The 11575-nt window shown below is 36.1% G+C and overlaps 2 protein-coding genes across 2 annotated transcripts; one reads left to right on the plus strand and one right to left on the minus strand.

Annotated features, from left to right (window-relative positions):
* On the plus strand, window positions 926–3659 carry LOC109826796 (protein FAR1-RELATED SEQUENCE 5-like). Its single transcript, XM_020393816.1, has 4 exons — window positions 926–2925; window positions 3004–3073; window positions 3170–3204; window positions 3602–3659. The coding sequence occupies exons 1-4, from the start codon at window positions 926–928 to the stop codon at window positions 3657–3659; spliced, it is 2163 nt and encodes a 720-aa protein (XP_020249405.1).
* On the minus strand, window positions 4834–5379 carry LOC109826797. Its single transcript, XM_020393817.1, has 2 exons — window positions 5073–5379; window positions 4834–4880 (listed from the first exon to the last, which is right to left on the minus strand). The coding sequence occupies exons 1-2, from the start codon at window positions 5377–5379 to the stop codon at window positions 4834–4836; spliced, it is 354 nt and encodes a 117-aa protein (XP_020249406.1).

The following is an 11575-nucleotide window of genomic DNA, read 5'->3' on the forward strand; positions in this document are numbered from 1 at the left end:
ATATATATATATATATATATATATATATATATAGAGAGAGAGAGAGAGAGAGAGAGGAATTTTCGGATGCGAAAAGATTTCGCACACTAACGTGCGAAAAGATTCTCAGCCATTTGATTTTAACGAACGGAGGTCATTAAAACCCTATTCCCAATGTACTCCACAGCCCCATGCTCTCTGCCCCCAAAACAATCCTCCCTCTCTCTCCCCATTCCGTCTCCTCCTCCCTCTCTCTCCCCATTCCGTCGCCTCCTCCCCCATTTCGCGACCCAAGACCGTCGACGACCGCCTCCTCCCTCTACCTCTTCTCGTTCGTGACCATCCCGTCCCAGGACCCCGACCCCAGCTCCGGTTCCGCCCCCGACCCCAGCGAACACCCCTACGGCAGCTCCGTTTCCGACGCCGACCCCAGCGAACACCCCGACGGCAGCGAACACCCCGACCCCAGCTCCGGTTACGACCCCGACCCCGCCCCCAACTCCGGTTCCGATCCTCCTAGGTGCGTTTTTGATTTTTTGCTTGGTTTAGGGCTTTTTGATGTTGAAATTTTGATGTTTTAGGGAAATTTTGAAATATATAGGAGAGAGAAATAGAAGCATCAGCAGGCTGTTGAAATTTCGTTGTTTTTGAAATTTTGATGTTCAGATCCTTTATTTGTTTTAGGGACTTTGATTTATAGCTATTTACTGGATCTTTGAATAACTGTAAAATTATTTTTGAATAACTGTTGTTTCATTGTTTCATTGTTGCTGTTGAAAATCTCATTCGAATAACTGTTGTTTCATTGTTTCATTGTTGCTGTTGAAAATCTCGTTCGTTGTTTCATTGTTGCTGTCAAATTGGATTTTTGAATAATTGTTTGTTGTTGATGTTTATTTTTGTAGGTAAAAATTATTCTTGACGTTTGTTCTTGATGTCTGATCCAATGGAAACTGAAGATGGTTGCTTCCATGTTGTTGATGAACAAATATCTCAGTTAGATAACTTAGTTGTGCCAATTGTTGATGAACACTTCAAACCAAAACTAGGAATGACTTTCGGCAATTTAGAAGACGCTGAAAAATTCTACAAAAATTACGGAAAGGCCGGAGGTTTTGATATTCGTAATAGCACAACAAATTATGGGAAGGATAGAGAGTTAATCTGTAAAAGTTATGTTTGTTCGAAAGAAGGAGTGTTAAAGAGCAAATCGTTGGAAATTCGACGATGTGGTACAATTAGAACAAATTGTAAGGCCTTGATTCGCTTCAAATTAGACAAAAACATTGGCATATGGAGTGTCTACAAGTTCGTGGAAGAACATAATCATACAATTACTTCGCCGAGTAGAACACATTTTCTAAGGGGAAACCGTGAGGTAACAAGTGCAAAAAAGACATTGATAAAGCAGTTTGGAGAGGTGAACATTCCAACAAACAAGCAAATGGCCTACTTTGAAAACGCTAGCGGATGTTTTCATAGAGTTGGATGCATTAAGACCGATGTGAGAAATTATAAAAGATATTTGAGAGAGGAGAGGCGCGGTCATGATGCACAAATGATGTTGGATCATTTCAAGTCGGAACAAGAGAAGAATCCTTCATTTTATTATGTTTATGAAGTTGATGAAGAGAAGCGCTTAACTCATTGTTTTTGGGTGGATGGCATTACTAGAATGAATTATCAACACTTTGGCGATGTTGTCTCCTTCGATGCCACGCATAACACAAATCAATATGGCTTGGTATTTGTGCCGTTTGTAGGCATAAATCACCATTGGCAAAGTGTTTTTTTAGGATGTGGCTTGATCCCAAACGAAGAGGCGAAGTCTTTTGTATGGTTGTTTAACAAATGGATTGAAGCAATGGGTCATCCTCCTTCGGGCATGATTACAGATCAATGTCTTGGCATATGCAAGGCAATTGAAACAGTTTTTCCAGAAATTCGGCATAGGTTTTGCATTTGGCATATCTTGGACAAAGTTCCGGAGAAGTTGGGTCAATGGGCTTATAGAACTATGGAATTTATGAAATCTTTCAAAGATAATATTTGGGACTCCGAGACTGCTACCTCTTTTGAAGAGAAATGGGTTTCAATTCTTAAGAAAAATGGATTGGAAACGCATGATTGGCTAAAGGATATCTATGAAATTCGTGAAAAATGGGCTCCGGTTTATCATAAAAAACACTTTTGGGCCGGAATGTCTAGCAGTCAAAGAAGTGAAGGGATGAATGCATTGCTAAAAATGCATGTATCAAGGAAAAATTCACTTCATGATTTCGTGACCATATTTCAGAGGGTCTTGGCGAGACAAAGAGAGGGGGAGCTTAAAGAAGATCATTGCACAGTGGAAAAAAAGCCAAAATTGAAGACTTTGTGGTCAATGGAAAAACAAATGGCCCAAATCTACACGAAAAAAATCTTTTATATTTTTCAAGACGAGCTTCAACCTAGCTTAATGTATAACATTGAGCTAGTAAAAGAAAATGAAAGAGAAAGTACTTTCCAATTAAATTTTTGTGGTCATGATGAAAAATTGAGACATATTATATATTGCAAAACAACTAAAATGGCCCGTTGTTCGTGTCTCATGTTTGAATTCAAGGGCATTCCATGCCGACATATCTTGGCATATCTTAAAATTACCAATCATAGTGAGTTACCGGAGCAATATATTCTAAAAAGATGGTGCCGAAATGTCAGAAAAAGGGTTGTTCTTAGAGATGGTAATATTATTGGAGATAATGCCACAATTAATTTTGCTTCTCGTTTTAGTGAACTAAATTGCTTAGCTAATGAAATGGTCGAAGAGGGGCTATCTTCTAATGATGCATATGAATTAATGCGTGCAATGATGATGGATGCTATTAATAAGGTGCAACGTTTGAAACTCATCAATGATGAAGAAATTGGACAAGATGTGGAAGGACATTATATGAATGCGGAGTGTTCTTATTTTTTTAAACTATTTTAAGTTGGTGCAATGATCTTTTAATATATTTTGCTATCATCACTTTTTTGTAGTGATTCAATGGAACAAGATAATATTGATGAAGCCACTGATGATTTAGAGGATTCCTTTGAGGATGGTAATGTGATTTACAAGATAATATTGATGAAGCCGTTTTTTAATATAATGTGTTTTTTTAATGTGATGAATGACTTTGTTTTTTAATGTTTGTTAATACAGATGAAGTTCTCACTATTGCGTGAAGTTTCATCAAGGTACGAAAACATTTAGTTTAGGAGTGGCGTTGTGACTCTAGTTGCAATGCAAATGCTAGTTGCATACGGTTGCAATTATCATAATTTTGGTGCATGTGATTGTAGTTGCAATTTTTATAGTTTTGGTTCAATTTTAAAATGCTACAGGTACAATTATATATAGTTTATGAACCGAATACTACTTAAAATGCTACAGGTACAATTATATGCTACAGGTGCATGTGATTGTGGTTTGTTTCTTCAGTTGTGAATGAACTGTTTACAGGTTTAAAGACATTTGATTCGTTTTGTTTTATAAAGTATCTGTTTATACTGTTGAGTCCTTAAGATTTCATTTTCCTGCTTGCAAATATATATAAGTAGTTTTTTATTTGTAAATGTTATTGTATATATGCAGCTATGGGGCAAATGGGCAGCGGAGATACGCGACCCCAAGAGCATTTGATCACCGCTGAGGCCGCTGCTGTTTCCTACTAAATGTTTCTGATAGTTCTGTAATGTTTGTGATAGTTCTGTAATAGTTCTGATAGTTCTGTAATGTTTCTGATAGTTATCAACTTGGTGTAATGTTTTTTTGCTAGTCATCAGTGGAGAAACAAGAGCATTTGATCATTATAGATGGTTGCTAGTCATCAGTGGAGAAACAAGAGCATTTGTTGGTTTAATTTGGTACTTGAGTGTGTGCTGGCAAATTAAAATCACACGAGCAAAAAGCTTGACCTTTTGTATAATCAGTATCTACCTCACAGGATTGGATAACAGGCCTGAGCGCTGCAGCGTACCCTCACGAGATAATTGTTCATAAGCATTTCCTGTTTTGTTTTCCTGAAAAGAACGAAGTTGTATCTCATGGAAGGAGAGGAATTTAGTTTGCAATTGATAAATTGAGGCAATTTATAAGTTGGGTAATTGATCGAAAAGGGACCTGTTGATATCTATTCGTTGAACATTTTCTTTAAACAAAAACTGAAACTATGGGTACTAATTTTCACACGTTGTTTCATAACAAACTACTTATCCGATCATGATCCTGGCTTAGTCCAGTAAAAGACAGCAAACATTATGAAATATCAGGCGCCAGAAATATGCACACATGCAGTAAGTTTCCCTGAAAAATAGCAAATGTTTGCTGAGAAAATGTTTGCTGCATCATCTACTTTCTGCATCATTTACTTTCTGCACATAAATTCAAATTCCCAATTGACAGAGTGATGCAGTCCAAGGACTTACAATTTTGAACATACTTCCGTCCTCAAACATACCAAATCCCATTCACTCAAAATCCAAAAATTGAAATCAGTATGACAAAAAAAACAGGCACTCATATGATATGTGCCAGAAAAGAAAATGTACCCATATAGACTTAAATTCGGAGTAAAACCTTGCCTTTCCATCTCTTATATACAAGCAGCCATGATTCTACACTCTGAAAACAGTAACTAACCAAAAAGAGGAGAATATTTCCCAAAAAAACATACAAGAACCTGTAAACTTAAGCTTTTGGCAATACATTTCCACACAGTTACACATACAAGAACCGTAAAAACTCGAGGCATAGCGCCAATTTGTACAAACATATCCACTTCATCCCATAATATATACACACTAAACTACTACAAAACACTAACACTAAATTCTGACTACTGAATCTTGCTGATAGTAAACTTTGATAACAGCTGAGGGATACCAGAGATAGAAAACAATATACAACACATATTCACAGGTTCACATACAATACTTCTGAGTTTCGAAACAGTTTATCAGTCCAAGATTAAAGAAACATGATATCAAATTTCAACAATATACAACATGTATTCACATGGTGATTTTATCTTACACCCTACTTAGCACAAATCCAATAAAAATACCGAATAAAAGAACAAATACAACAAGTTTCAACAATTCCATAATATCAATTTCAATCTTTCTCTTTTCCCGAACTTCTCCAATTGACACGGCACTTGAAACTTGCCTTGTCTGAACAAGCCTTGCCTTTGAACCTTCAAACTCATCTTCATCAGACACCCATTTGAAGAATCCACAATTTCTCACTTTCCAATTAGCGCATCCCCAAAACAAGCGACCAGGGTTCGTCTTAGTTCCAGATCTGGAGAGTATAGCCCTCCTTCCACAATGGCACATCAATCCATGACAAGTGCTTGAAGATGACTCCATTGAGTAAAATATACAACTTTATCATAAAACCAAATTTAGTCATGATCAGTAGTGCAAATTGAAATAGTTTGAACCTAACTACAATGCAAACGTATATTTGATTTGTGGTCTAAATTTATCAACCAAATCTGCATTCATGACACTAACACCATTCTGATGGGCACTACTAAATCACTGCTCAAGGAAAGAATCAACAAAAACACAGACGAATCGATCTTTATCAACTCACATTCTCCGTCTTGCTTGCATAAGATGTGCAAGCACAATCGTCTATCTACCATTTCCTCAAGCATGAGATTTCTAGATTGAAAAGGACAAACAAGGAATCGAGCATTAGAATCTATATCGACTATACTCTTTCACTTGTATTTTCTGCCGAGTTTCTGTGGGAAACTACCAAAAAGAACGATACATTCACCTTACAAAACCAACCTCGTAGCAATCAACCAAACAAGTGCGATACTTGTATTTTCTGCCGAGTTTCTGTTGGAAACTACCAAAAAGAACGATACATTCACCTTACAAAACCAACCTCGTAGCAATCAACCAAACAACCACGATAGAAAAAACCTCTACAAAGCAGCAGGATGGAGAATAATAGCATGAGATTTCCCTAATTAAAATTAAAAAGGCATCTTTGAAGCTATTAAAAAGGCATCTTTGAAGCTATAAATCAAAATTTCCCTTCAGATCCAGTAAATAGCTATAAATCAAAGTCCCTAAAACAAATAAAGGATCTGAAGATTAAAAAGGCATCTATGAACGAGTAAAAATCAAAATTTCCCTAAATCTACTCACTTTCACATAGAACAATTTTAGGATCTGAACATTAAAATTCTGAACATTTTAGGATCTGAACATTTTATTCTTTAGAGTAGTCTTTATTTTGACAAATTTCAACATTTTAGGATCTGAACATTAAAATTTCAACATAAAAAAGCCCTAAACCAAGCAAAAAATCAAAAACGCACCTAGGAGGATCGGAACCGGAGATGGGGTCGGGTTGTTCGCTGCCGTCGGGTTGTCCGCTGCCGTCGGGGTGTTCGCTGGGGTCGGGGGCGGAACCGGAGCTGGGGTCGGGGTCCTGGGACGGGATGGTCACGAACAAGAAGAGGTAGAGGGAGGAGGCGGTCGTCGACGGTCTTGGGACGGGAGGAGGGGGAGGAGGCGACGGAATGGGGAGAGAGAGGGAGGAGGTGACGGAATGGGGAGAGAGAGGGAGGATTGTTTTGGGGGCAGAGAGCATGGGGCTGTGGAGTACATTGGGAATAGGGTTTTAATGACCTCCGTTCGTTAAAATCAAATGGCTGAGAATCTTTTCGCACGTTAGTGTGCGAATATATATATATATATATGCATAGAAACTATATATATATATATATATATATATAGATAGATATATATATATATATATTTATATATAGTTTAGCTTGCATATACATGCTTATGAATACATATATATGTATACACAATCATATGCATATGTATATAGACATGTATATTAACACCATAAGCATTAATCAATTTATGACAAATTTTCGTTTCAGCAAAGGCATACAATGAGTTACCAAACAAAAATTTTGACATGAAAACATTAATCAATTTGATGATTTAATCAAATTTTATCACCAATTATAAAATAAAAATCTAACTGTGATCCATATAGCTGCTCTTAACGTAAGAACACATATGTGCAATACCGCTTGAAGATACAAGCTTCATAATCATGGAAATATGCAAATGAAATTACTTGATATTTTTTTTATTCTTTTTCATTTTTCTAGTCAGAGCGCCAGAGTAAGTTTTATTACAGGTCAATGATACTGATGAAAACTATGGATGTGCGCCTAAAGACAAGTTATTGAAAGGTTACTAGATTTTAAAGAAAGAGATAATTCAAATAAACTACCAACATGAGTAACTATAAGTGTACTATTTTTCTTATTCACTCACTAAAAAGTGAGCCCATGATGACTCACCACTATAATTTTTAAGATGTGAGTCATCATGACCCCACTCTTCGTGAGTAGTAGTAACAAAATAGCTTATGGGGAGTAGTACACTTAGTATTTTTCTACCAATATTTCATTTGGATGGTAATAACTTGTAAGAAATGCTAAATGTGTTCTTTGTACTTTGTAGAAAAATTGGTCCCTTAAATTTCTTTGAAATTAAGAATGTTTACTTCAATTTTCTTTTCCTCCTCGATCGGCACATCTATTTGGATGCCCTGTCATAATTTTGAGGAAATAGTGTAGGCAATTTTCTATATCCGGAATAGGTTTAGCTCCTCATTTTCATGTACGTCTGCTTGCTTAAGATGGTTAATTTTCAAAGACAGATTAATTAGCGAAGAAGTTCTGAGGGGGGAGAAAATTCGGTAGGAAAGGAATCATGACTTCCATGGTTTCAAGTAGACAACAAATTAACGTAGTTCTCGTGTGCAAAGTAAAAGGTGATTGTTTCGCTACGGTTCTTGGAGATATATACACTTGTTACAGCACTCATACTAATTTTTTCTTTGGGTAAATTCAAAAAAAAAATAACCTTCAAAATTAATTTGGGTGTTTCTTAGATAACCCCCTCAACTTTCAAAATGTCACAAAAAATCCCATAAGTTTTAGGGTTCTCAAAAAAACCTTGACCTTTGAATGATTTGCAGAAAACCCCCTTACCATTGTTAGTAAAAGCGGGGCTGTGTGACATATTGAAAGTCAAGAGGGTTATCTCACAAACGCCACAACTAAGGGGGGTTTCACAAAAGCTTCCGTAGGTTAGGAAATAATATCAATGTATAAGTTGGTGGGTTTTCTGTCAAATCTTAAGTGAAGTTGTGTGACATTTCGAAAATCAAGGGGGGTCATCTGAGAAATGCCCAGACATAAGGGTTTTTGGTGAAATTTGCCCTAAACTCTAATTTAACAAATATTGTAATCTAATCTGATCTGAAAGCTGAGACCTCTTATTATCACCAAACGACCTGCTAAGTCAGTTCATCTCCAAACTCTTTGTGAGTAAGAACTAATCTAGCGTTTGCCTCCATGCAAAGTGCCTCAACGGTAAAAACAAAAACAAGTCCAATCATGAAGTCGTGATACAATCTCATTATTGGATCATTTCAAACTCCATCCAAAACCCAAATCCTACAATTAATCAAGGATCATACCTCTAGTCACTTCTCTATCAAGCAATTCAATCATAGATCACACTAATCAAATGTCTTTTCAGCTTTTTCTCTTTGATTGATTGCTACTCTTCGATTCAAAGTCCTATCACACTAGCTGCCTAGAGATAACCCTTGACAGAAAGCTTGTTCCTCTAAAGAATGTCTCCTCACAACTAGTTTTTTTTGACCATTTTGATGGCCCAACCATTAGTTTATCTATATGCTATTGTTGATATTGATGTATGTATTAGTAGTGGGTTTACTCTCACATCGGTTACGAGAACATATCTCACCCTCCTCTACTTATATATATATATATATATATATATATATTTCTAAACTAAGTAAAAATTGATATTTAGAAATTCATAATACGAGAATGGGTACGTCGAGCGAAATAATCCAAACAAGGAAACCCTCATGTATATACCTCGTATCTCAAATTATTCTAAACTAAGTAAAAATTGATATTTAGAAATTCATAATACGAGAATGGGTACGTCGAGCGAAATAATCCAAACAAGGAAACCCTCATGTATATACCTCGTATCTCAAATTGTGAATCGTTAAATACCAATATTAAAACCTAAGCATAAAACAATAAATAAAAGAAATACAACTCCAAACCTCGACCAATAAGTCATGTCAAACATATCACACTTCCCTCGGATAGGTGGCATAGTTACAGAAATAACATCTGATAAATCGCATCGAATATGCCATGTATGACAACCTCAGTATTATACCTACTCTCGGGTAACTAACATGGGAACATGAATGAAATCTGTGCAATCCTCTAACTGGAATAACGATGCTTTTGTAAGGCGCTCACTATATCCTGTGGCATCACCACCTTACTCAATCACTCTGCGGAAATATGCATATCACGCTATTCTGGAAAATAATGATGCACATCGGAGTGTAGTTTGTTGCGGTCTCATTGTAGCATACCAACTAACCACCCTGAGTGTATTCCTTCACGGTCTCATTGCGGTGTGTCAACTAACCCACTCAAGGATCCATAACTATGAAACATGATATATGTGTCACTATCTATAATGACGACCTCAAAAATATATGTTACGCACCTCAACAGCTCGTGCAAATGTAACCCTAAAATGTGTACTCTAGTGTCCAAGTATGTGTCTCGATGCGCGGACCCAAACTTCGTGTTCACCATCATCTCACATAATAAAAGGATCAAGTTCACAAATTTGCAAGGTAACACGGATCGATTGACTGATGTATCTTTATCGATCGACCGGTGATATACACAAAACATGCACAAGGTAACTAAGCCTTGATCGGTTGATCGATGTTTGTGCTTCGGTCGATCGACCCGAGGTAAGTCCTCTGTTTTCTTGTAAATTATTTCGGGTGACATGTGAATTTGCTTCTATCACATAAAAATTTATATTATTCAGATAAAACACATATATATAATCTTGCTTAATGTTATTAGGGTTCACTTAACACCATGAAACACAATTATCAAGTTTTAAGGAAATCTAGTAATCCTAGTATGATCAAATTTGTATAAATCATCATGGAAACAATTATCTTCAACAAAAACTCATGTTAAATCAAATTTAGATCTAAAACCCACATCAGAGAATCCAATTTACAACTTTTTAAATCACAAAGATCAAATTTTTAAACCATACACGTTAAAGGTGTTATCTTTTCTCATAAAATAGGCTTTAAAAATCCGATAAAACCAAAAAACCAATTGAACACAAGGGATGGGATTGGAGGAGATGAAACTCACCTCAAAACTCGTTGCAATTCCCAAAAGTGAAAGAAAACACGATCTCCTTCAACAAACGCCGATGATCTCACCCTCTTCTCGGTATTTGCTTCACAAAGCTTTTCAAAATCACCAAAATATGATCTAGGGTTTTTGAGGGGAGAGGGTGGCTGCTAGGGTTTAGAAATATGATGTAAAAGAGAGATTTTTATGATATATATATATATATCTCGTAACAAGACCAAAAGGCCCGAAACCAAATCAAACTGGGAAACTGCCTTGAGTACCCGTCGGTCGACTGATGGCTTTTCATCAGTCGACTGATAAGCTCTTATCAATCGACTGATTTTTAAGCATCAGTCTACTAACCCGAGACAATTTTCAGCCTACAGGTTTGCATGTGTGTGCATGTTTATACTTTCACATATACATATATAAGTTCAAATGATCTCAAATCAATCACCAACATAATTCATCCATAAACGATATTTATCATAATATAACTCATTTATTATTATTTTCCATAGTATTTTCAAAAATTACGGGGTTTTACATAAGGCATAACAGAGAATTTGAACCCAAAAAATTAAAAAAATTAAATAAAATTGTAGGATTATGACAAACAGGAACTAAATGACACCAAAGTAGAAATCAAATTTTGATATTAAAAATGAAAATGGGAATAGAATAATTTACTGATAATAGCTCCTGGATGGAGAAACCTTTTCAGGTTTGTTCGTTTTGTGGTTCACTTTTTTTTACGTCCTTTGTTTTTAGTTTTCCATTTTTCTTAATTTCATTAATGTCGAATATATAGAGAGTTTGTGAGAGTGACTTGAATAAGTCAACAAAGATTGCCTTCTAATCTTGTGGCACCTTAGTCAATTTTTGCAACTCTAGCTTAACCTTAGCTCTTCTGTTTCACCTACCAAGTTGTCTCCCTCATTTGCCTATAAAAAAAGAGTTGTGAAGTATGAGGAAATGACATTGGGACAGAGAGGAGTTTTAGAGAAGAGAGAGAGAGAGAGTGAGAGAGAGAGAGAGAGAGAGAGAGAGAGAATTAATTTATATAGAAAATTAATTTATTTCTTTGTGTGATTCTCTGGTGAGGTTAGAGAGCAATTTCCTTCGTAATCTTCTATTTTGTGATTAGTGAAGTTCTCTGATGTTCTTGCCTGTGGACGTAGGTCATACTGACCGAATCACGTTAAATTCTTGTGTGTTGTCCTGTTTACCTTCACTGTGTTTATTCAGTGTTGTTATTCTCCACTCTTGTATAGACA

Source organism: Asparagus officinalis, chromosome 10, assembly GCF_001876935.1.
Source record: "Asparagus officinalis chromosome 10, Aspof.V1, whole genome shotgun sequence".
Lineage (NCBI taxonomy): Eukaryota > Viridiplantae > Streptophyta > Magnoliopsida > Asparagales > Asparagaceae > Asparagus > Asparagus officinalis.